The sequence below is a fragment of the Herpailurus yagouaroundi genome, unplaced genomic scaffold (assembly GCF_014898765.1).
Source record: "Herpailurus yagouaroundi ecotype Mexico unplaced genomic scaffold, PumYag 216, whole genome shotgun sequence".
In the NCBI taxonomy this organism is placed as follows: Eukaryota; Metazoa; Chordata; class Mammalia; order Carnivora; family Felidae; genus Herpailurus; species Herpailurus yagouaroundi.
In genome coordinates, this window is record NW_024412447.1 from 2,024,857 (window position 1) to 2,048,871 (window position 24,015).

Genomic DNA, 24,015 nt, shown 5'->3' on the forward strand with positions numbered 1-24,015 from the left:
CTGCCTGTTCTTGGTCATTCACTGTGCTGATCACTGGCTCTCGAACACTTGTATGTGGGGATTCCTGGAGGCCGAGGATGAAAGGGAGCTCTCCTAGGGAGGAGTTCGGTGGGGACCCCCCTCAACCCAAGTTCCCTGGTTGAACCAGGGAGCCCCACCCAGGTGATGCGTCCCTGGCCTTGAATCGGTGCTCTGACTTCTCAGGAAATTTCTCGTTTTGAGACTGCGTCGCTTAGCACCGGGCCACTCTTGTCTCTGCAGGATAGAGGGGCCGGCCTAATTCAGATTCATTACTAAGGAGTGCAGCTCTTCAGATTTACAGCTGAAGATGATGTGGGTCCTCTGTGATATACCCGACTGTGGTCAGAACTGGCCCTGACTTCTGCCCTCTGATCCCCATGCGGCCACCCAACAGGTATTGGCGGGTATTGACAAATGCCGGCTGGACAAAAGGATGCCAGCCAATCAGAATGGACATTGGCTGGTACGTCCAATCAAAGTGCAACAGCTGACCGTCAGCACTGTTGCTGGGCAGATTTCTCTTCCCAGTGGGAGCAGGCTAGCTTATCTGGGCCGCCCATCTCACTTCAGACAATGAGAGGTGCGGGACAGTGTACTTACCACTCTGTGTAGGAGCACAGAAGTGCTGACCAGCCATCCCAGAGGGGCCTTGCTCAGGGAGGGAGGGCAGATACCCCACAGGGCAGGAGCTCTGAACCACAGTCCTCACTGGACAGAGACTGAGATCTCTCACCAACTGTGACCCACTAACATGCACTTACCCAGGAAGTGAAATGTCTCCAAACGGGGGTCCACGGGGAGAAAAGCAGAGCGTGGAAGCTCTGATCCCGCCAGGTTCTGTGGCCATGTCCCCTGCTGCCACAGCCACGGGTCACCCACCCTCTGGCCCGTAAGCTGGGACCGATAATGCTGCCCTCTGTGTGCTGTGGGCTCCTGGAACAGAGATGGGCCCCATACTGTGTCTCCATCCATAGGTTCCAGTGGGGTGCTGGCACATAGTAGGTCTGTGTGCAGCCTGCACACCCCGGGTGAGCTTCTGGGCGCTCAGCACCTGCTGATCGCGTGAGATCGGATGACTATTGGCCAGGGCCCTGGGAAGAGGGCGTATCAGCTTCTGCTCTGTAACAAATCGTCTCAGGCCAGTGACTTCAAACAACTGCGTTTCACAGCGTCTAAAGTCTAGGGGTGCCGGCAACCAGGCAGTGCTGCTTCTCTGGGCTTGCTGTCCTGCATCTGGGGTCAGCAAGTGAGTTGGCTGGGGGCTTGCTGTTCTAGGGTGGTCTCCACTGGGGTGGCACAGGCCCCCTTCGTTCTCTCACCTTCCAGAAGGCCGGCCCTGGCTCACCTTCCTGCTGCCGCCACAGGCCAAGAGAACAGGCAGAAGCCCACACCTCCCTCGGGGCCTGAGATCAGAACTGGCATGGTGTCACATCTGTCACTTTTTTTCTTTTTCTTTTGAGACACAGAGTGAGCACGAGCAGGGGAGGGGCAGAGGGAGATCCCCAAGCAGACTCTTCGCCCAGCGCAGAGCCCCCCACGGGGCTCGATCCCACAACCATGAGATCATGACCTGGGCTGAAATTAAGGGTCGGACGCTTAGCCAACTGAGCCCCCAGGCGCCTCACTTGTGTCACCTCCTATTGGCCAACGCAAGTCATGAGACAGGCTCAGATTCGAGGATGGGCTCCAGGCTTCACCTCTTGACAGGAGTTTCTACAAAGCGCACGGGTGGTTCGGAGGGGGGGTGGGGAATTGGGGTTTGCAGTTGCTCTTCCACAGAGGGGGCCCCAGAACACTTGCCCTGTGGGGCCAGGCTCCGGGAGGGTGGGAGGCTGGGCCTTGGTGCCCAGGGAGTTACTGAGCTGCCTAGGATGGGCCTTCAGCAGGCCAGTGGGGACGACGGTCCGGTCTCAGGCCACGGCCTGTGAGCCCTTGGTGAGCCAGGCCCCTGCCTGAGGCAGCCAGCATGGAAGGTTTGTCGAATGACTGAATGACCTAAGTCAGCTCTGGTAGCACGTTCCAAGAGGAAGTCCCGAACCTCCTTCTCAGGATGCAAGCCTCACTCGAGACGGAGGCTCACGGGAGCACACCCTCCGTGCCTGCCTGGAGCCCGAGGGCGGAGACCTCGAGCCTCGTCCCCTCCATGGAGACTGTCTTCGCTGCACTTGTCTGTTCCCGGCAGAGCCGAGATGTGTCGCCATGGAAACTGCTTGGCAAACACGCCGGCAGGCAGAGGCGGCCAACAGCAGCCCGGGCGCCTGTTGCAGTGAGGGTGGCGGGGATGGCGGGAGCGAGCGCGCACGCCTGGCTCTGTGTGTGTGACCCGTGGGTGGCGGGGGGGAGCCAGGGCTCCGGGCAGCGGGCGGGGAGGGCCCTGGGCCCCGGCGGGCACCGTGCGTATGTGCGAATGGAGGCGGGCGTGTCTACGTGGGGGTGCTCGGGGTACTAGGCACGGGCAGGGTGTGTGCAGGGACGGGGTTTCCACACTCCATGTGCGTGGCATCACAGCCACCCCGGCCGGGCGCTTGCTAGGAGCTGAACATCGCGCTGGACACTGACGGGAGCGAGACAGAGGTGGCCACAGCTCCCCAGCCCGTAGCATCTTTCCGGGCGGAAGACAGCCACTGCCCAGGTGAGTGCGCGTGAGGAGGGCTTGTGGGGAGAAGTAGTTGTTGGGTGTGCGAGCTAAGTGCGGAGCAGATGTCTTCCAGCAGACGGGGGCGCAGACGGGTGGACAGGGGCGGATGGGGGGCACATGGGGGTGCGGACAGGGGCGGGCGGGGGCGGGTGGACGTGTGCAGTGGAAGGCACCAGAGCGGGGACCGGGAGGAAAGGAGGCAGGCAGGAGCAGGTGCAGAGGACAGCCGGGATGGCGGCCAGAGCTCGCGCCCTGCATGGGGTGGGGGCTCCAGCCCCACTGGGGGAACCCTGTTGAGGGGTGCAGTGTGCCTTCTAGGCAAAGGGACGCCAGAGGTAGAAGGAGGGTGTGTGGCTGGGACAGACAGGCCAGGGGTGGGCTGGCAGCTGCTGAGTGTGGCACTGGGTGGGCGAAGTGGCCCACGGCCTCACGGGCTGCAGGGGGAAGGCTGGGCTTTAAGAACAAGGGGGGTCCTTGAAAAGCTTCTCTGGGGCGCATGGCTTCGTCCGGCTCTGGGTGTGTGGCTGGGAAGAGGCCACAGGGCGGCTGGGTGCTCGCCTAAAGGTGAGGTGACCGCGGCCCCGGGGCTGCCGCACCAGGAATCCCCCCCGCCCAGTATACGCTCCGTTCTCTGCACTGGGACAGGCCGAACCCCACGGCTCCTTGGGCCTCCAGCTCCTGCGGGCTCCCGCGCCCTCCAGGGTGGGCTGGGTGTGCAGCCCACCCGGCGGACCCGCCTAGAAGCCCCAGCTGTGGTGGGACTTCTTGGACACCTCGAGCAGCCCGCACCCCACCCTCAGCCGCCTGTGGGCTCTGGGGCTGGGTTGCAGGTGTGGATGCAGCAGGGGTGCCCCAGCCTAGGAAGCAGGGAGGGCCCTGCAGTGTAACCGCCTCGCCCCACAGCCCTCCCTGCTCGGGGGTGGGAGAGGCAGACCTGATGGGTCAGGAAGGCCCTGTGACACCGGCTCACTGCGTCCCCCGAGGCTTAGTCGTGCCAGGCTAATTCTGGCCCCGCCTGGGACTCTCCCCTAGCCACCTTCCCAGACTGACCCCATCCTCTTGTGCTTCCTTGGAGAAGCTTCTGGACCATGGGTTCCGAGGACTCGAACCGGCCACAAAGCCGGGACCCCTCAGGTAGGCCTCCCACAGGCCTGCCCAGAGCCGCCCACACACCTGGGGTCTGCCCCCACTGGACTCTGGGCCTCCCTGGGTCCCCCCCCCCATAGGGCAAGCGGGGCCAGGCACACACCCGACAGTAGGGTGCAGGAAGGGCCGGCAGGTCCTCTCTGGGAGTGAGGACGTCCCAGATCCTGACGGTGTGGCCTCGGTGGGCCCCCTGGCGAATCACCAAACCCTAAACCTTTGGGATACCATGTCCGCCAAAGATGAGTGGTCCGTGAGCGTGGGCTGCCTTGGGGTCTCCGGAGCGCCATCAGCCCTCGTGACCACCCGAACTTGGACATCCGGAGGGAAGCAGCCCCTCTGTCCGGAGCCACCCACTGTCATGGCTAACCACGGGGCAGGCTCGGTCCCAGAACCACCCCCGCCCCGCCGCCCTGCTCTGGGCCCCTGAGAGTGGGCTGTGCCCGCCGCTGCTGGGGTCCGGGTGCGGGGCTGTGGCTACCTGGAGCCCAGGTGGGCCACCTCCAGAGTCTGCATGTTGCCAGGGCATGTGGGCTGCTTCCCCAGGAGAGGGCGTGCGTGCCGTCTGGTCCCCTGACCTCACAAGACCAGGAGAGGAGGGGGGTGTGCCAGAGAGAGACAAGACACAGGGCGTTCCTCCCGGGCTCCTGGGACCCCCATTCGTGGGGAGGGGCCCCTGCACCCCTGCCCCCAGCAGCAGAGACAGGGCCCTCTGTGTGTGGTGGTGGTGGGGGGGCGGTGACTGAGCTGAGCCCCTCCCCTGGGCCCCAGCCAGACGAGCTGTTCTCTGGGGTGAATACTGATCAGGAGCGCAGAGGGCGGACCTTTCTGGCAGCCCAGCCTTGCTCTGCCCTGCCCCCCGTCCTGCCTCTCATGCCAGGGTCTTCCGTGACCCCCATGCCTGAGAGGGCCCTCAGACAGCCCCGGACAGGAGATGAAGGGACAGGGGTCCCTGGGCACGCAGCGCCAGCTGGTACAGGGTGGGCGTCCGGTCAGGCGGTTCCAGGTCCTCGCTTTCCCCCATCCCTCCGGTGAGACACAGAGCGGCTCCAGGAGCATCGTTGAGACAGGAGGCCTGGGGAAACTGAGGCACGGGCAGGGAGCCCTGCGCCCTGGGGGAGGCCTTGAATCTACGTCCCTGCCCAAATCGAGCAGCCCCCACTGCCTGGGCCTGGGTTCAGGCCTCCCACCTGGACGTCACCTGCCTCCCCCTACCGCTCCCAGGTGACCTAGTAAGAGACGTGAGAGCCCCTGCTTGGGCCATCGGCCCCCTTGCCTTTGTTACAAGGAACTTGACCACTCCCCCCCCACCCCCACCCCCACGTAACCCTGCTTCCCCTCTTGAGCCCTTGACCCCCGCCCGTTCTGCCTTCCAGGTCTGTTCACACCGTCCCTCTGGCTGGCAGGACCCGTTTCTCTGCCCCGGGCCCCCTTGTCCATGCCACCTGTGGCCCCTCCCTCCATCCTGTCTCCCCTCGTCTGCTGCCAGTGGACAGAAGGAGAGCACAGAGAGGCCTAGCATCCTGTCCCCGTGGCCCAGCACGGGGCACACAGCAGGTGTCTGAGCATCTGCTGAATGAATGTTGTAAGGGCCTCCCGAGTGCTGAGAAGTACTGACCGTGTAGCTTTCCGATGCTGACAAGCAACCCCAGGAAACGTGGGAGGCGCGGGGGTTCGAGAACAGCAGTGATTGAGTCTCCCAACTCTGGAGGCCAGAAATCCGAACCAAAGCGCCACAGGGCCATGCTGTCTCCAGAGGCTCTAGGGGAAGGTCCTGCCGGTCTCTTCCAGCTCCCGGTGGCCACACCTGCCGTCTCAATTTCTCACGTCACCTGGCCTCCTCCTGTGTCTTCTACTCTTCTCCCACTTGTAAGGACATGTGCCAATGGATTTAGGGCCACTCGGATCCAGGATGATCTCATCTTGAGGCTTTTTACCTTAATTACATCTGCAAAGACCTTTATTCCCAATAAGGTCCCATCCTGAGGCCGCAGGTGGGCCGCTATTCAAGCCACTCCCAGGAAACAGGTGCGGTGAGGTGAGGGAGCGTCCCCAGACCACACAGCTGTTACCCCAGATCTGCCCAGGCCAGAGGACGGCAGTGAGCACGGAGGTGGGGACGGTACCCTTTGACCGTCTGGCTGAAAAGACAGGGGACCCCACGTCAGTGTCCATTTCTAGAATTGGCTCTAACGAGGTGACTTCACAGGAGAGGTCTGGAGTCCGAGACGAATGTGTCCCAGCGTGCAGGGGTGGGGCGGTGGCCCGAAGCGTCAGCCGGCCCGGGGCTGGATGTCAGCAGGCTGCCTCTGTGTTCTGGGGGGCCCGGCACTCGGTACCCCCCGCCCCACGCGGAGTGAGGATCCTTCCGAATGAGCTGGTCCTCCCTCACCTGGATTTCCAGTTGGCCACACTCGCTGGGCACCTGGAAGGAGGCAGTATCCTAGTCCGGCTGCCCGGCCGAGGGGCGGCTGGGGCGGCGGGTATCCAGGGGGCGTTCTCAGGTCTCCGGTTCTCTGACCACCCCCCCCACCCCCAGTGAGAATCGCAAATGCCCGCGGCTCCGCGTGTCACTGCGGCGCCGTGAGCCAGGATCTATTGGTAGAGGTTTGTGCTGAGGGGGAGAAAATGGGAGTTCTGTGCGGCGAAGATGTACGGAAGTGAGATTAGCACAGATTATACGTAAACTAGCAAGGAAACCGGGGGAGAAGACAGAACGTCCCAAAGCAGGTGAATCACCCACGAATCAAAACACAACACAGAGAAGGTGGGGACGCGCTTTCTGGCTGTTGGCGGCGAGGTGCCACGTGACACAGCCGCCCGCAGGGCAGAACGTGGGGTGTGAGCCCCCAAACGTACCTGGAGGATGTCTGACCTCTCGGCGGCTGGATGACAGGGTTTTCTGTTTTTCTCGATCCCCTACAATGGACAGTTGTTGCCACGTCATCTCTTAAGGGTTAGAGGGAAAATCCCCTTGCTTTGTTGGGGACCATGATGACACATCCCTCAGCCATCCGTGGGGGCACTTGCTTCTCCGGAACGAGGCCGGGCAGACAGGGGTGGGCGGGCGGCCTGGGAGGCTGGCGGCCCAGAGCAGAGGCGACACTTGGCTCAAAGGGGCCCCTTATCATAAAGGTTTCCAGAGGGGGAAAGGGCAGCTCGGGGACAAATTGGGGCCGGAACAATAACGCTGGCCTTCAGACAGGGGCTCCTCTCTGCACTAGGAACCTCTCTCGCCTAGGGGGCGCGGCCGGGGCCGGGGCCACAGCTGGCTCTGGGCAGGTGGCTGTGGGGACCCAGCAGGAGCCGTCATGACCTAGACTCGGGAGAAAAGGTGGTCCTTACTCAGGGAGCCCTTCCCTCCCTCTGGCCAGCTCCCCTTGCCCACCAGCCCCAGACGGGACCCCTGGGGAGGGGACAGAGACCTCACGGCAGCGGTCGGCTGGGCAGGCCTCCACGGACGAGCGCCTCTCCTCCCAAAAGTGTGGTTGCGGAAGCTTCTCCCCCAACCGGAGGGGCCAGGAGGCAGGAGAGTGACCTCCGGGAGCCTGGGGTGCCTGTTCCCCACCTGTTCACTGTGCCTTCTGGGTCCTAACCCAGAGCCCGGTGCAGGGTCAGGACTCAGAATAGAGGCTGGCTGGCTCCCGCAGATGGGAGCCTGGATTGTGCTGCTCGCTCAGTTTACCCTGCGTGGAGAGCTCCCCATGGTTCCCCCCCCCCCCGTAGTTCCCCCTGTGGTGCTCCGCGTGGTGCTCCCTGTGGCTCTCTCCGTGGTGCTGCCCGTGGATCCCCGGGGGGGCCAGCCCACAAATGGGCACACAACCACACTCAGGTCCAGGAAGTCAGTGCACTGCAGGAGGGAGGCCTGATAACCTGGGGCTGAGGGGCTGGGGGGCTGGGGCTGGGCAGCCAGTGGGGGGGTCCTGGCGCACCAGCCGTGTGGGGGCTCAGGAGGCCCCGACGCCAGAAGGGGACCTCCTGTGGGCCTCTCCCAGACCCCATTCTAGAACATTCTCCTGCACTCCTCAGCTATCACCGTCGCCTGTTTCTCCCGTCATACTACATACCCTGAGAGAACAGTAGCCTCCCTCCCATCTGCCCGCCTGCCAGTTACCCCTCGACACTCACCATGTGACTTTCCCGGCTACTCTATAGGACAGCTTCGTCCCCAGGAGACCCCAGAAACCTCCTGAAAGCCCAGTCCGAAGGCCTCCTCCCTATCGTGCCCCTTCCGCATGCCCTTCCTCTCCGGGCCACCACAGCGCTACCCTGCCCCTCCACAGTGCTTCCCTGGCCCTTCCCGGGCTCGTGGCGGGGGCGCCCAGCTCACAGGGGCACTGAGGGTTGGGGTGCTGGGGTCCAGGTCCTCTCTGCCGGGAGGCCACGCCAGGTGACTGGGAGGGGACCAGGTGACTCTGGCCAGAACAAGGCCCAGTTCCCTTGGGGGTGGGCAGCCTGGGAAGCTTCCGCGGCCCACGCCCCCGTTCTGGGGCTATCTTAGGGCGCCCAGCCCGACACTTCCTGGCCGGGCTGCCTGAGAGCAACTGAGGGTCGACCCAGTAACGTGGCCCCCAAAACACGGGTCGTGTCGGTGCTAACGGCATCCGGAGGCACCTCCCAGCCCCGGCTCAGAGGTGGTGGGGACACGTCTGAGGGAACGAGTGACCTCAGCTGGACACTAACGAGAGAGCCCGAGAAGGTGACACCCTCTCATTTGACCGCACGATGTGTGTTTCCATCCAGCAAATACGGACGCCTGCTGTTTTCCAGGCACTGTTTTCAGGCGCCAGGGACAGAGCCATCAGGTCCCTGCACACGGGCTTCTGACACACGATGAGGGAAGGGCAAGGGAACCGGGGTTCAGCCTCCCACAGTCGTGTGACGCAAGTCGGGCGAGGAGGGGAGAGCGTGAGGGGTCCCCGGGTGGGGGGTCAGCTCTCGAGGGCCACCCGAGCAGCAGAGCGGGTGGGGGGCCATGTGGGGGAGAACGTTCCAGATGAGAAAACAGAGGCTCAGGAGGAAGCAGCACCACAGTGACCACGCCAGGCGGCATCTGTTGTTGCCACGTGAACACGATATGGTGCGTCTCTGGAGCCACACGGACCTCGGTTTCTGTCTTGGGGACCACTTCCGGGCTCCCGAGCCTCCATTTTCCCATCTGTAGGATGGGACGACAGTACTTCCTCCCCCCCCCGGAGCATTACATGAGGTGACCGCACAATCCAGCCCCTGGTCTAGCACCTGAGGGCCCACGCCCCCAAGTGGACGTTCAGCGTATCTCGTCCCCCGCAGGGGCTGCACATGCGGCGGTTCGAATGACCAGTCCCAGTGGCCCCATCCGACCAGCACTCTGCAGGTGACATAACCCCCACGGCCTGCCCTATGCAGACCGGGTCCCTGGCCTCTCCGTCCTGCAGGTGAGGAGAGAGTTCGGTCCGGTAGCCCGAGCACTGAGTCCAGACGTTTGACCGCTGGCTCTGTGCTCGGGTGGCCGCCGGTCCTGCACACGGCCCTTACACCTCGCTGGCCTTTTTGGAAGTCTTTATTACAGAATCCTCCAGACAGGACCCATCCTCCGTCAAAGCTCTTGGGGGGCGGATGGTGGAAGTCCCCTAAGGCCCACTCAGGGCCGGCCCTGCCGCGTGTCCAGACCATCCCCCCTTCTGCACCCGAGTCCCGGGGCTGGCCTTGGAAGGGCAGCTGTGTCGGGGGTGCAGGAAAGGCTACGGAGCCTGTGACCCGAGCTGTATTCTCGATCAGGAGTGGGGACAACTTGGGGCGCCTGGGTGGCTCGGTCGGTTAAGCGTCCGAATTCGGCTCAGGCCACGATCTCGCGGTTTGTGAGTCCGAGCCCCGCGTCGGGCTCTGTGCTGACGGCTCGGGGCCTGGAGCCTGCTTCGGATCCTGTGTCCCCCTCCCCCCGCCCCCCGCCGTCCGTCCCCCCGCTGCACTCCCTCTGTTTCAAAAATAAACGTTAAGAAAATAAAAAAAAAAAAAAAAGGAGTGGGGACCACTCAGGACAGGGTCCTGTGCCACTTTGGGTCCCCATGCTGAGCTACAGAAGAGAAGGCAGAGGAAACCGTTAGCAGTGGCCCGAGAAGTGTGCCGAAAAAGTGCAGAGGCCGGCGAGCCCCGCCTGCCGCGTCTCGTGAAGGCTTCTCTGCAGCCCAGCAGGGTGACGGGGCTCTGGGGTGGCCCGGCGAGGCTGGGGCAGGGACGATCGGGCGACGGCTGAGGGACCTCTCCTCCAGCTTCGCGGGGGCCGCCTGCCCGGTGGGGACGGCCCGTGGCCGTGGCCTCCCGGGAGCTGCGCGCCGCAAACCAGTTCCCCGGGGAGGACGCGTGGCAACTGCTCGGGCCGTGGTGGCCGGACTGGCGGGACCACAGCGCCGAGGATGCCGTTCTCCCGGGGAGCAGCGGGGCCCCGGCCGCCCTCCCTTTCGTCTCCCGGGGTGCCGGCCACCCTGATTCTCCCGGGACTCGAGGGATCCCAGCGCTCCCACTCCCGTCCGAGCGCCCTGAGCCGGGAGCCGGGCGCCGGGGCCCCGGCCGCTCGGGGTTGAAGCCAGCCGGGCTCCGCCGCCTGGGCCGGTCGCCTCCCCTGCCCACTCCTCGGTTTTCCGTCCATAAAATGGGCGCAAAAAGAAGCGTCACCTGTCAGGCTCGTGAAGAGACCGGCAAGAGAGAATAAAGGCCGAGCATCCAGGGAACCTCTCCCCACCCCCCCACCCCCCCGAAAAGTCCTGAAGACTCGTTAGGTCCCTCCAGGCGGACCGAAGGGAAGCTCCCGGGGCCGCGGCGATGCAACCGGCCTGCCGGAGAGCCGCCGGCCGCCCCACCTGGGCCCCACCTGGCCCGGCCGCCTCACCTCCCTCACCTGTGCCGCTCCTCCCCCGCCGCCCCCGGGTATCTCTGGGAGCGCGGGCGTCCCGCGCGTGCTCGGCAGAGCTCGGCGGCAGGTCGCTGGCCGTGCCCGGGAGTCTTTCGCCGCTGCCAGCCTCCCGCCCCCTGGAGGGTAAGGCGGGGGGGGGGGGGGGGGGGGGGGGCGGGTGCGTGTGTGGTGCCCGCGGCGGGAGCTGCTTCCTCCCGGCCCGGCCCCCGGTCCCACCTCGCTCCCGGCCCCCGTGCTGACGTCATGCTGGGACCTCCTTGATTTTCGTGGCCCACGACAAGTGCCCACGCTGCCCTCGGCCGGCCGCGTGCGCCGGCTCCCGAGGGCGCGGGGCTGCGAGGTAGGGGGGCGGCGCTTAGGGGGCACGGAGGCGCGGTGGGGAGGCCGGGACGCGGGGACCGGGAGGGGACCGCCATGCCGGGTGGCCGGGAGCCCAGGGTGCAGTGTCGGGTGGCAATGCCCCGGCCGCGCTGCGGCGCCGGTCGGGTCGCGCAAGCCCGGAGGACGCCGTGGTGGCGGGCGCACTCCCGCTCGGCAGGGGTGGAGGGGGTGGGGAGGGGGGAACCAAAGGTCCCCTGGGCCAGGAGCGGGGGTGTGGGCGCAGCGCTCCCGGAGGGCCTGGTGCAGGGCGTACTCGGTGCTCCGCGCCAGCCCCGCAGAGGGGACGCCCTGCCGCGCAGCGGGTCTGGGGAGGGAAGGGGCCGGGGGAACCTTCCCGGCCTTCCGCGCCCCGAGGCAGGGTGGCCCGGACTCTGGGCCGCCGGCCGTCACCGTCACCGTCACCGTTGCAAGCAAACATGCAACAGGAAGGCGGGGTCGAGGATGGAAAGGGAGCGCGCGGGCCGGAGAACCTCCCCTCCTCCGGGAGGACCGCGCTCCTGCTCCTCGGGCGGGGCCGGGGCTGGTGGAGAAGGAGGCTGGCCGGCTGCGCACACCCGGGAAACGAGGCAGCGCGTTCAGAGGAGAGAAGGGGGGAGGGGAGGGTTACTTAGAGACGCCAAAGTTAAGCGTGCGGCCAGGATCCGGTTGGGGAACGGGGACCCCCGCCTGCCTGGGTCACGCGAAGGGAAGGGGGTCTGGAGTCCAAGTTAGGGCCCTCCGGCGAGGGCCAATGTAACAGGAAGCCGGGCGCAGACACAGCACCCCACTCCCGCCCTCCCCCCACCCCGTCTAAGCCCTGCCCCCCCCAACCCAAGCCTTCTGAGAAGGGGGAGCCGACCCCTGACACGTGTCTCTGCGGCCGCTCTGCCTGCAGTGAAGGTTGGGGCCCCCAGCTCGTGCAGCTGCCGGAGGTTTTGCAAAGCGCCCTCAGAATCACAAGAATCAGAGCGTGCTTTCTTGCCCGGAGATGGGGCGTCTGTCCAGGCAGACGCGGGTGCAGGTGCCAGGGCCCTGGGGTTGGGCAGCCTGCCCTCCCTCCCCGGGCCCACCAGCCTGCCCTTCACGCTGGCAGCCCTAACCCCCCCCCCCCCCCCCCCACGGGAGGAAGTGGCTTGTACCAGGCCCTTTCCCAGCCTCTGGGCGACACAGACCCCGGGCGAGGGGGTCATTGGGCGCTCCGGTGGTGGGGGAAGCGGCCTGAAAGGTCAGGCAAGGCCTCAGTGCTAACAGCCTTTGGGAGGGGCGGGTCTCACCCTGTGTCTACGGTCCCACCCCCCCCTGCTTCGGGAACTGTCGGTGCCTAAGAGTTCGGGCTCCATCGCGAGGGCTGGCTTTGAACCCGGAGCTGGCCGCCGTGAGCCGTGTGGCCTCATCGGACACCTCACAGGCCAGTGTGGCTCGGATGGGACCCTGTGGGGGAGGGAGGGGCTTCCCCCAGGGATCCAGGAAGGTGGATGCGGCCACACGGGGGTCTCGAGAGGAAATGCTGTCTGGGCAGACATGTGTCGGCGTCCGGGCCCCGCAGAGACTTAAACACCCTCGCGCCCCAGCTGGAGCCGGGCCGGGCCGGTGTGGCCCTGTCTCCCAGGCTCTTTGGGCCCCTGGTGGCTGCTGGGCCAGGGGCTCTGCTCAGGGCAGGGCACGTGGGGCTCCGCTGACTGCCACTGGACCCGTATCCCCCGTGGGTGCTCTGAGCCCCACGGTGGGTGTGACGTGTCTCAGGCAGGAGGAATCAGAGAAAACTGGTTCTCAAAGTGTATCCTGGGGCCCTATGGGGAACCCATGAGGTTAAGATTGTTCTTACAACAACACTGTTGACCTGTGATTTGCTGTTTCCTCACTTAGGTGGCTTTTCCAGAGACCACATGACAGTGTGGGTGTGTGTAGGGGCGTGTGGGGGTAGGGTGGGGTGGGCTGTGGGTGTGTGTGGGAGGGGGTTGGGGGTATGGGGTGTGAGGATTTGTACTGGGGTGTGTGTGTGTTGGGTGTGTGTGGGGTTGTATGGGAGGGTGTGGGGGGTGTAGGGGTGTAGGTGTGGGGGGTTTGTACCGGGGGTGTGGTGTGTGTGTGTGGGGGTGTACGGGTGGGGGGGTGGGTGCGGGGGGGTTGTATGGGAGGGTGTGTTGAGGGTGGGGGCATAGTGGTGTGGGTGTCGGGGGTCGTATGGGGGGCAGGACTCTGTCCTCGTGTCGTGCGCATCTGAGTTTTAACTTCAGGCCGGGGGCGCCTTGAGAGCTGTGCCGACGTGAGCGAAAGCTCCCGGGGTCCCTGCCGCCCTTCCGGTGCAGGGGCCGCAGGGGTGAGACATGGGCTGCGCCCCGGGTCCCCCCAGCCTCCTTGGGAAACAGCGGCCGTGTGTCCGGTCCTCTGGCCCCCGGGGCCCTCGTGTGCCGCGTGACTGGGTTCTCTTGGGACGGCGAGGGGAGCCCGAGGTTCCCGGTTTGGGTCCGAGTCCCGCGTGGGAAGGAGTGGCAGGGCCCTTGAATTTCTGGCACAGAGAGGCGGGCTGGGGGAGTGTCGGCTCGAGGCCCTGAGGAGTCGACGGGTGACACGGTGACACGGGAGCGACGCTGCCGGAGGCCCCTTCGAGGGCGGAGGAGGCCCTGTGGATGAGGCCCAGAGCGAGGGGCGGTGTACCCGAGGTCGGGAGCGCCTCCTCTGAGTCCGTGTGGCTGTGTGTCCCTGGGCAGGTGGCTTCCCCTCTCTGAGCCCGTGTCCTTGGCTTCCGGGATGGGTGAAGGCTGGTAGCCGTGGGTTCAGACGAGGTGTTGGGTCAAAAGGGATCTTGGGTTTGCGGGACTGAGGCGCTGGGGGGCAGGGGAGCGGGCGTGGGGGGCGGGTGTTGACCGGGGCCGGTGGGGGCTACCCGTGAAGGCCGTGACACAGACCCTCCCGCGTGTCCCGAACCCGTTTATAGGCAGCTGTCAGCCCAGCCGGCCCGAGGCGGCTGGGCCGCTCAGGGGACCGTCTGGGGGTGGCTGCCGGCGGGAAAGCCTCTTGCTCTAGCTGGGGGCGGCGGGGGCGCCGCGCGCGGGTCTGGGAGAGTCGAGGGCGCAGACGCAGAGCCACGGGAGCCCCGTCCAGAAATAGGCGCGAGGTGCCCACGGGGTCAGGTGCTCAGGGTGGCAGTTGGGCGGGACCCGGCGCTCCTCCTCCCGCTCCGTGCAGCCGCGCTCTGGGTGAGGCGGGCAGCTGCCGCCAGGCCCGCTGTGCCGGGGAGGACACTGCGGCACGAGGGGGTCGGAGGGCAGAGGGCCAAGCTCATCGCGGAGCCCGGGCTGGCGTTGAGGGCGCTCCCTCATCAAGGTTCCCAGAATGGCTCTCTGCCCCCGGGGGCCTGGACCGCCAGGAGCTCACAGCCCGCTCTGAAGGCCGGACGCCTGGCCCCTCAGGGACGAGACGGGCGGTACGCACACGGGCCCCCCCCGGCCCCGCCTCGGGATGCGGCCAGAGTTGGAGACACAGCCTTCCCTGTGCTGCGTGATGTGGCCGGGCTTCCCGCCCCCACTCCCGCCACGCTGTCTCCTCACTGCCCCTGAAGCCACCCACGGGTCCTTTGCACCTGCTTCTCTGCTCGGGACGCTCGCCCCAGACCTTCCAGGCTGCTCGGACCTCACCATGTCAGGGTTAGGGTTAGGATTAGCCTTTTCTTCCAGGCCCTTGACCCCCTTCTCACACCGTGTAGACAGTATGTACTTTTATTTTTATTGCCTCTTATCGTCTGTTACACCTTTCTAGAATCGAAGCTCCCTAAGGCCAGAGACCTGTGCCTGTTTAGTCCAGGGGGGTCGGCCAAGCACCATGGATGAGCAGGCGCTTGGGGACTGCCGAGGGAACGAGGGAGCCAAGGACAGAAGGGACTTGCCGGTGTATGTGCCCCTCCCGGGCCCCATTCGGAAGTGCAGATGTTCTCTCCCGGGTCCCTGTGGTGCACAGGGTCTGTCCTCGCTAGGTCCTCCACACGTTTTCTGGCCTCTTGGAGAACCTGCCCCCCTCCCGCCGTGGCCCCGTCCCCCCGCCGAGAGTTGATCCATGGGTTTGCATCGGATGTTTTTGCCCCCTACAGCCCAGGCCCCATTCTTCATCCTGGTGCTAAACTCCCGGTGTTGCCCTGGAGTCTGGTGGTGCGGACTGGGGCCTGGACAGGGGCTCCTGAGAAGCGGGGCTCCGCGTGATGGGGACCGGGCCCAGAGCCCGACGTGAGGCTCGATCCCGCGACCCCGGGACCACGACCTGAGCCCAAATCGAGAGTCAGACGCTCAACCGAATGAGCGACCCAGGGGCCCCCACCTTTGGTGGTTTTTATTTGCTGCTGACTACTTAGAACGTCAGCGGCTGTTGGGGTTGTAAGTTGTCATGACCTTTCTGGAAAGCAGGTGGGGGATGCAGATCGGGACCCCCTTAACCACCCCGACGTGGTGTCTTTTCTTCTTGGGCATCTGTCCTGGGGAAAGAGAAACTCAGACTTTGGCAGGAAGATGTTCATCGTGGTGTTTTTGGGAAGCCGTCAAAAACGGCATTTTTACAATAGAACGTGTAAGGATTTGGGAAGATGCTGGTAATATACTAAGTCTGGAGGATGTAGGATTGCACCGCACCGGCAGCTGAGATTTGTGAGAAAGATCTGCAGAAAGGAAAACCCAGAGCTCTCTGCGGGCATTCGGGCCCAGCCCCCACCCTCCCTCGTAACTCTGGGGAAAATATCTGTGTCTACATCCGCCTGTGTGTACGTAATTTCCTCTGGAAAAACTCGATGTCATTTTCCAGAGGAAAATGTACGGATGACGGAATTTGGATGCACGTATATGTACGTGCACGTGTATGTTTACATGGATGCACACACACACGTATGTGTCCGTGTGAGCGCTCGGGACTTTCACGTTTCAACTCGGGGTCAGCTGCAGGGAGTGTGGCTCGGGTCCTCGCTCTGCCCGCGGTGCCGTGTTTGCAGCTAGGACCCCCACCCCGCGGCAGGGCCCGTCTCTCCTCGCCCCACCCCACCCCCACCCCGAAGAGCAGGCTTGGCTCTAAATGAAGAATCTATCGTCCGCCGTTCTCATGGTTCGGCTTGTTCTCCGTTACTTGTGTGCCTTTTCTCCGGCTTCTGGCTTCTTCCCTCGTGACCTCCCTGCTCTACTCCTCTGCCGGTGGCGGCCTAGCTTTTCGGGGAGCGTATGGTGGCGGAGGGGGCGTCGTCTCTGAGGGGCACGGACCTCTTAGTCCTCCCTGTAATGCGGAAGGAAAACTCCACTTTGTGAACTGACTTTGTCCCGTTCTCCGGGCCCGTCTGTCACCGCCCCCCCCGCCCCCCCCCCCACCGCCCCCCCAGGCGTGTCCTCTCCCGCCGGTCTGTCCCAGCCCTCAAAGCGCTCTTTGTTGCACGGTCACATCTCCCTATTTATGGCCTTCTGTGGTTGGCACGTGTGCTGGGAACCTTCTGGATCTGGGGGCTGCCTGTCTCCCACGTGCTCTCGCCTGCTTCCAGCTGGCCTGGCGACTCAGGGGTCTGGTGCTCGTCCTCCCTCGGGCAGGCGGGGCCTCGCGAGGAGGGCTTATAGGTGGGACAAGGAGGCGCTGTGGGGCCCCTGGCGATGGGCTGCACTTGGCCATCACAAAAGGACAGGAACAGCTGGTTGCCTTCTTGGGGGTGCCCCCTCGGGCTTTGCGGGGGCTCCCACAACAGTGGCATAGCTGTCCTTCCCGGGTGCTCCCTCCCATCTGAGGGCGAGTCCGTGGGAGTGGGCACTGGGGCTCCATGGAAACAAGCTCCCCACTGGGGGTGGGGGAGTAGGACCCTTCCCTGAGCTGGGCGCTGGTGCCTGTGCAGCGGCCAGAGAAAATGTCCTTTTTCTGCTCCTCCTGCCTCAGAGACCCGGCCCCTGTTCTCAGTGTGCGTGTCCCCCTCCCCAGGGTGCTGCCAGGCCTGGAAGCGTCCGAGCCACCCCCTGCAGTCACCGAGGAGGCCCGACACCGGGAGGGGCCCTTGGCTCAGCGTCGGGCCGTGGGGAGCCTTCGGCGGTTCTGATCGGCCCGCAGGAAGGCTCCGGAAGAGATCGTGGCTGTCCCCCGTGGGGTTCATGGGCAACAGCAGGGGCTCCCCGGAGCGGCCGGGCCCGCCATGCTGCAGTGCAGGCCGGCCCAGGAGTTCAGCTTTGGCCCGCGGGCCCTGAAGGAGGCGCTGGTGTCCAGCGACCCCACCCTGCGGCGTCTCTACGCGTCTGCCTTCACCCCTGCGGAGAGGCTGTTCCTGGCCGAGGCCTACAACCCCCAGAGGACCCTCTTCTGCACGCTGCTCATCCACACGGCCTTCGACTGGCTCCTCAGCCGTCCCGAGGCCCCCGAGGACTTCCAGACCTTCCACGCCTCCCTGCCGCCCCGGAGGCAGAGCCCTGCCCGGAAGCACATCTACCTGCAGCCCATCGGTACGAGGTGGGGGGCCGTGTACCCTGGGGCGCCGGGCCCGCAGCGGGTGGGCATCGTGGAGCCGGCCGCACCCCGCCGGGGAGCCGGAGTCTGAGTCTCGCACAAGGCAGCGTGTCTGGGCTCCGGGCCGGGCAGGGAGGCCCCCGCTGGGACCGGGCTCTCCGCCCGCCCAGGTCAGACACAGCTCCGGAAGCCAGGGGCCGTGGGGCCTTTGCGGCCGCGTCGCCCCTTCCCCTGTTTCGCACAGGGTGTGCCGCGCCAGGCGCTGTGCCGGGGCCCTGCAGAGACTGTGTTCCTCCCAGCCTGCCTGCCCTGTGTCCGAGGCCGGGAAACCGGCCCCGGGAGGTCACCTGACCTGCCCCGGACGCCCAGCTGGCAACGGGCACAGGTGGGGTTTGAACGCAGGCTTAGTTGACCCCGAGGCCGTGCTGGGGAGGCCGGCTGGGCCTGGCGAGGGTAAGGGTTCTCCGCGAGGCCTGCTGGGCAAGGGCTGGGGTGGACGAGGGGCCTTGGCCGGCTGTCCACGCGGTGAGGGCAGAGAGGGTGGTGCCTGGCTTTGCAGAGGACCGACCACCAGGCCCGAGCAGAGCTCAGGGGGCCAGAGGCCTGCGGCCACCCTCGTTCTCCAACCCCTTGCGGCCCGTCTGCCGTCCCTGGCTCGAGCCGTGTCCAGCAAACAGCGCCCAAACCATCCGCTTCGTTCTGTCCCCTGCCAGCGGCTCACCGGGGCCTGCGGAACCCTCACGAGCAGACGCGTGGGCGCTTGTTAATGTGCGTTTTGGGGCCTGAGGTGGCCTGGGGCTCTGCGTTTCCAGCCAGACGCCCGCCCCGGGCCCCTGCAGCCGGCCCTCGCTCGGTGCGCTTCTGTCCTCCTGCAGCAGTCTGGTGTGGCTGCCCCGGGGGCGTCCTGCCCGCACGCCTCCCGTGTCCCGCTCTGCTCCTGCCCCTGACATCTGGCCAGCCTCAGCCTCGGGGACTCTGGATGCCGGCCGGGGCGCCCCTGCCCCTCCCTGAGGGGCTCCCCGCCTTCCAGACCTCTCTCATCGGGGCGTTGCCCTTTCTTGCGGCTTTCTCCTTTCCGTGAAGGCAGGTCCACGGTGGCCTCCTGCGCCCGGTGGCCGCGGCTGGTGGGGGGCGGGGCGCAGGCGGGTGGGGGCGGGGCGGCTGACGGGCCGTCCCGCCCCCAGATCTGAGCGAGGGCCCGGCGGGTGGCGCTCTGCTGGAGTACCTGCGCGACTGCACGGAGGCCTTCTTCCTGGGCTTGCAGGTCCGGTGCCTGCCCTCGGTGGCGGCCGCGTCCATACACTGCTCCTCACGTCCCAGCCAGGACTCCGACAGGCTCCAGCTCCACACGGGTGGGTGATGGGCGCGGGCAGGGGAGGGCGCGGGCCCTTTCCACGAGGCAGAAGGCGGGAGGAAGGAATCCTTGCCCCGTTTCTTTGGGGGGGGGGGACCTCTATTCCCCAGGCTTTTGAAGAGCAAGGCTAAAACCAGCCTCCTTCCCCGTCTGGAGGCCAGATGACCCTCCCAGCGTGCGCTGGAGACCCCAGGGCATGATGGGTGGGGGAGGCAAGCCCTTCTCGGGCGCCTGCCGCCTTGTAAGGCACCCCTGTAGACTTTTGTCCTGCACGTGTCCAGCCCCCACCAGCCCCCAGGTCACTGGCAGCTGGAGAGCGGCCGGGTCGCGGGGCACAGATGGGCCTTAGGCGCTCAGATGTGCAGGGCACCCGGACTCTGGTCTAGGGAGGCCCCAGGAGCAGGCAGGGCACTTTGGATGGCACTGGGGCTGGAGGGCCCGGTGTCTCAGCTGTGGCGGGAAACCCCTCCGGCCCCTCCTCCGGCTCCACGCAGGGCCCCCCTGCTCCGCCTCTGTGCCTTTTCTCTCCTTGGGCTGTGAAGCCCGTACATCGAGTTCCTAATTTTAGTTCTCCCCTTTCCATTTCTGTGTTTCTGGTGGGTTCTTTCTCAAATCGGCAATATATATATTTTTAACATTTCTTATTTTTATTTTTTGAGAGAACAGGTGCGCACCAGTGGGGGAGGGGCAGAGAGAGGGGGACAGAGGATCTGAAGTGGGCTCTACACTGACAGGCTGCCCACGCCGAGCCCCACGCGGGGCTCGAACTCACGAACCGTGAGATCGTGACCTGAGCCGACGTCAGACGCTCAACCGAGGGAGCCACCCAGGTGCCCCCAGCAGTATCACTTCTTAAAAATACCAGTTTCCCGCTAAGATTTAAGTTCAGTATGGATAGCCACAAACACAGGTGCTTTTCGGTTCTGCCGTCTGGTGCGTGCTGGTGGCCTCCTCGTGGTCTTTCCGTTCATTCTGTCTTGGTATTTTTTCTCGTTAGCTGGACATACTACTTGAAAACTTAGTTTACCTTTTTGGAGATCTAGTGGCCTGGGGTGATGTGATTCGTGCTGGGTTCGTGCCGGGTTCGTGCCGGGGGCGGGGCTCTGCTTTTCCTCTGCCAGGCCCCTGTGGGTACACAGCTTTTCTGGGCCGTCCGTGGTCCTGGGAGCGGGGTCTGCAACCCTCCTGCATCTCTGAAGGGGCCCAGTCTTAGCTAGTCTGCTTCAGTTCTGTCCTTGGATCTAAGTTCTCATCAGGTTTCGGATTTTTTTTTTTTTTTAAATCCTGTTTACTGAGGCAAAATTCACATGCACTGACATTCTCCGTTTTGCGTGTAATGGTCCTGTGAGCCTGGACGAGCACCCCCGTGACCCAGTTGCCATTGTCATCAGACTTAGCTTGTTTCGCCTCCCAAGACACGCTTGGTCCCCTGTGGCCAACTCCGCTCCCACCTCGGAGGCTTTAAGAAGCCGTGTTTTGTATTTCACTCAGCTTATCTGGTTTATCTTCGGCGGGAGGGCTGGTCTCAATCCCCAGCGCGTGTGACAGGAGCTGCTGGCACTGAGTTTTCAGGGTTGACAGGGAGCTCTTGGCTGGGACAGGTGTCATTCTAATGGTAGCATGTCCCTTTCTGTGTCCCAGGCTGCAAGTTTGTCACTCTGAGACGCTCTCCTGGCCATGGACCTTCCTGGCCCTGCCTTTGTCCCCTGCCCTCAGGACACTGTCCTGCTGCAGGCGTGGTCCCCGAGCCCTGTGTCTCTGTCGACCCACCACAGCACCTTCACACCTCTCTGACCCTCTGCCTCTTCTTTCTGGGGACCCTAATGATGGCACTGAGCCCTGTGGCTCCTCTGTCCCCACAGACGGGATCCTGTCTTTCCTGAAGAGCAGCAAGCCGGGCGACGCGCTGTGCGTGCTGGGCCTCACGCTGTCTGACCTGTACCCCTGCGAGGCCTGGAGCTTCACGTTCGGCAAGTTCCTGCCAGGGCACGGTGAGCCTCCGCCCCGGCAGCCCCCGCCTCGGCCGAGCTTGCGGGGCCCGTCCCTGGGAAGACGATGCGAGCACGCGGACGGAAACCGCTGCCCTCGAACGTGCGGCCGTGCCCTTCCTGCTCAGCCCTGGGCTGCTGCCGGGGGGCCGGCCTGCAGGAGCCGTGCGTCCTGAGGGGTGGGGTGGGGGGGGGGCTCTGCTCCTGCGCCCCCCGGGTGAGGTGACCCGTGAGCCCGTGTGTCTCCACCTCTCCCCAGAAGTGGGCGTTTGCAGCTTTGCCCGTTTCTCGGGGGAGCTCCTGCAGCCGGGGCCTGGCGCCTCGGAGGCAGTCCCGGTCCAGGCGGCAGCCGACGGCCCTGAGACACCAGTGCAGGACCCAGGCCAGACACTGTGCTTCAGCGCCCTGGGGCTGGCCCAGTGCTGCAAGGTGGGCGTGGAGGCCAGGGTGTGGGGGTCACCGCACAGGTGGAGGGAGGAAGTGGGCAGAAGCACTGGGGGCTCTGGCCAGTTCGGGGAATGTGCCAAGGATGTGCGATCAGACACAGGGGTGTGAGCCGGCAGCCGCTGAGTCCCCTGTCCCGCCCTCACCGGGACCACCCTGCTTCCCTGTAGAGAGCGTAGGAACGAAGGCCGAGCTGCCAAGACCTTTGCCTAAGGTCACTCGGCTGGGCAGCGGCAGAGATTCGAACCCGTGTCTGTCTGTTGCCCCAGGGCCGTCCGTCTGTGCCCCGTGCTGTCAGGACCGGGACGCGGAGGGCTGATGGACCGCTTCCCGGTGGCCTAGGTCCCTCTGGGGCGTCCCGGGGATCGGCTGTAAGGTCAGTGGCGGGCCTTCCCCCGCAGGTCACCTGCCACGAGCTCTGTCACCTGCTGGGCCTGGGGAGCTGCCGCTGGCTGGGCTGCATCATGCAGGGGGCGCTCAGCCTGGAGGAGGCCCTGCGGCGGCCCCTGGACCTCTGTCCCATATGTCTGCGGAAGCTGCAGCACGTCCTGGGCTTCAAGCTCATCGACAGGTACAAGGTGAGCGGCTCTGAGGGGGGGGCCCCCGGGGCAGGGACCGCAGCAGGCCAGCGCCTGGTCTGGGGCCCGGCGCGGGAGCCCGAGAGCAGAGGATAGTTGGGTCCCGGGGGTGAGAACCCCAGGGGAGCAGACAGACCCGCGTGCCTGCCGGCCGGCACCTTCCTGCTCTGCTGGGCAGCGTATGGCGCCCGAGCCTGGCCCGCGGCGCGCACCCAGCAACGGTGGCCGTGGCCGTCGGGGCGCAGGGGGGACAAAGGGTGGACGGCTCTTCTCAGGCAAAGATGGCAAATACCAGCTCTGAACGGTGGGTGGGTGCCGGGCGCGCCCACCACGCCACCCTTGCGTCGGCCGGGGCCGCCGGCTCCGGTGGTTGGGGTCCGCGCGGGAGGAGACCCGAGCGGGCCTGGCAGGGGGCGGCCGCACTCTGGACGCGGTCCTCTCCTGCCCTGCCCGGTCTGGGGCGAGCCGCGGGCGCTGCTGCCCTCTGCTGTCGGCCGGGGGCGCGGCGCGGGCCCTGTGGGCGGAGCCTCCGCGGCGGGAAGCCTGCTCGGCGGCCTCCGACTTGATTCTGAGTTCAGCCTCCAGAGGCCCGCGGTGTTTATCAAGGCCTCGCCACCGAAGAGCTCTGGCTTAATTTTAAAACCAAAAGTTTTAAGCCAGAAGCTGTTTGCGGTTCTGGGAAAAACCCCGCAGGCAGGCAGCCCGGGCCGCGACGGGGTGCCTGGCGGGGGAGGGGGGGGGAGGGGCGCCGGGGTGCTTCTTGGCCAGGCAGCCCCTAGACGGGGAGGGCCTGCGTGTGTCACAGGCTCCCAGGGGTGCTGCGGCTCGGGGACCCCGCTTTGGAGAACCCCCAAGCTGCCCCCAGGAAGTGGCCTGCCCGCCTGGAGCGGGGAGCCCACAGGCAGCCCCGCTGAGGGTCCTCACGGCGGTGGGGCGGGGCGAGCGTGCCGCCGGGCGGCGACGTACAGGCGAAGGGAGACTCGGCTCTGGCGGTGGCTCGGCACTTGGTCATTGGGCACAACCTTCCGCGGCTTCCGCCCCGGAGCTGCTGTGCCCTGGGTGGCGCCTCCCCTGCGAGTTGGTGGAGGAGGACGGGGCCGCGGGGACAGCTCTCGGGGACTCTCTGGGAGGTGACCTGGGGGTGGGAGAGGGGCCGGCCGGGAGCGCTCTGTGCCGGTGCACGCCTGCTGGGGACAGAGGCATGGGCCGTAGTGGTGGTGTCGCCCGTCCTAGCACACGAATGGGGGGGGGGGGCGGGAGGCGCATCCGCCAGCGCGGAAGCCAGGGTACAACGAAGTAGAAACGGACAAAGTGAGGAGTTTTGGGTATTTATTGTTGTGAAGGCAGCCTGAGGTCAAGTGCACACTCGGTAGAATTTAACTGCTCCGGCGCTGGCCCCACACGGCGCCTGGCGGGCACGGGGGCGGGCAGCGCGTGGACGAGGTGAGGGACGGGGCCCCGGACACCCAGCCCGTGTCTCTCCCTCACAGAGACTTTACGCCTGGACTCGAGCCGGGTCGCGGCCCGACGCGGATGCAGGGGCGCCGTCCGCCTCGGACGAGACTCTGCCCTGCAGCGCCGACTCGGGCCTGAGCTGCGACAGCGGGTCGGAGCCCCTGACCCCCGACACGTGGAGCCACACCTTCTCCGCGGGCCCCGAGCCGGAGCCCGAGGAGGGGCTGGGCTCCCCGGCCGCCCCGGACAGCCCGTCCGGGTGCGGCCCCGCCGTGGACGCCATCAGGGAGCACGGCCGGTGGCTGGAGCGCTGCATCCGGGCCCTGGAGCGGGAGGTGACGGAGGAGGAGCTGGCGCAGGTGGACGGCGCCGTGGAGGCCCTGGCGGGGTGGGAGATGTTCACGGGGCGGCTCCCGGCCCCCAGGCAGGACCCGCCCTGCGGCCGAGACGGCTCGGGGCTGCGCCGGGTCCTGGGCGACAGGTTCTCCTCCCTGAGGAGGAAGCTGAGCACGCGCAAGCTGTCCAAGGCGGGCTCGTCCCCTGGCCGCTGGCGGGAGGAGAGGAATTAGACGGGGGCCCGCCGCCCGGCGCTGTCGCCCGGAGGGGAACATCACGGGGGGCCCTGCGTCCTGCCCCCTCACCCTGGCCCCTGCGGAGGGTCCTCGGGCCGGCCTGGATGGCGGCTTCCTGGGCCG

General features: G+C 65.9%; 1 protein-coding gene across 5 annotated transcripts; it reads left to right on the plus strand.

Annotated features, from left to right (window-relative positions):
* Window positions 1-2,400: 2,400 nt before the first annotated feature.
* AMZ1 (archaelysin family metallopeptidase 1) lies at window positions 2,401-23,922 on the plus strand. Of its 5 annotated transcripts, none has more exons than XM_040455757.1 (8): window positions 2,401-2,653; window positions 14,814-14,944; window positions 16,986-17,497; window positions 18,686-18,853; window positions 20,718-20,846; window positions 21,103-21,272; window positions 21,689-21,865; window positions 23,356-23,922. In XM_040455757.1, the coding sequence occupies exons 3-8, from the start codon at window positions 17,194-17,196 to the stop codon at window positions 23,887-23,889; spliced, it is 1,482 nt and encodes a 493-aa protein (XP_040311691.1). In that variant the 5' UTR covers window positions 2,401-2,653; window positions 14,814-14,944; window positions 16,986-17,193; the 3' UTR covers window positions 23,890-23,922. The 5 variants fall into 5 exon arrangements, with proteins under 5 accessions (XP_040311691.1, XP_040311692.1, XP_040311690.1 ...); XM_040455756.1 differs by lacking the exon at window positions 2,401-2,653 and adding an exon at window positions 10,933-11,034; XM_040455758.1 differs by lacking the exon at window positions 14,814-14,944.
* Window positions 23,923-24,015: the final 93 nt, after the last annotated feature.

Bases quoted from the DNA above. Each gene is read 5' to 3' on its own strand.
- AMZ1 (XM_040455757.1), top strand. From the start codon at position 17,194: ATGCTGCAGTGCAGGCCGGCCCAGGAGTTCAGCTTTGGCCCGCGGGCC. The intron at 20,847-21,102 runs GTGAGCCTCCGC...ACCTCTCCCCAG, and splicing joins CAAGTTCCTGCCAGGGCACG to AAGTGGGCGTTTGCAGCTTT. The intron at 21,273-21,688 runs GTGGGCGTGGAG...CTTCCCCCGCAG, and splicing joins GGCTGGCCCAGTGCTGCAAG to GTCACCTGCCACGAGCTCTG.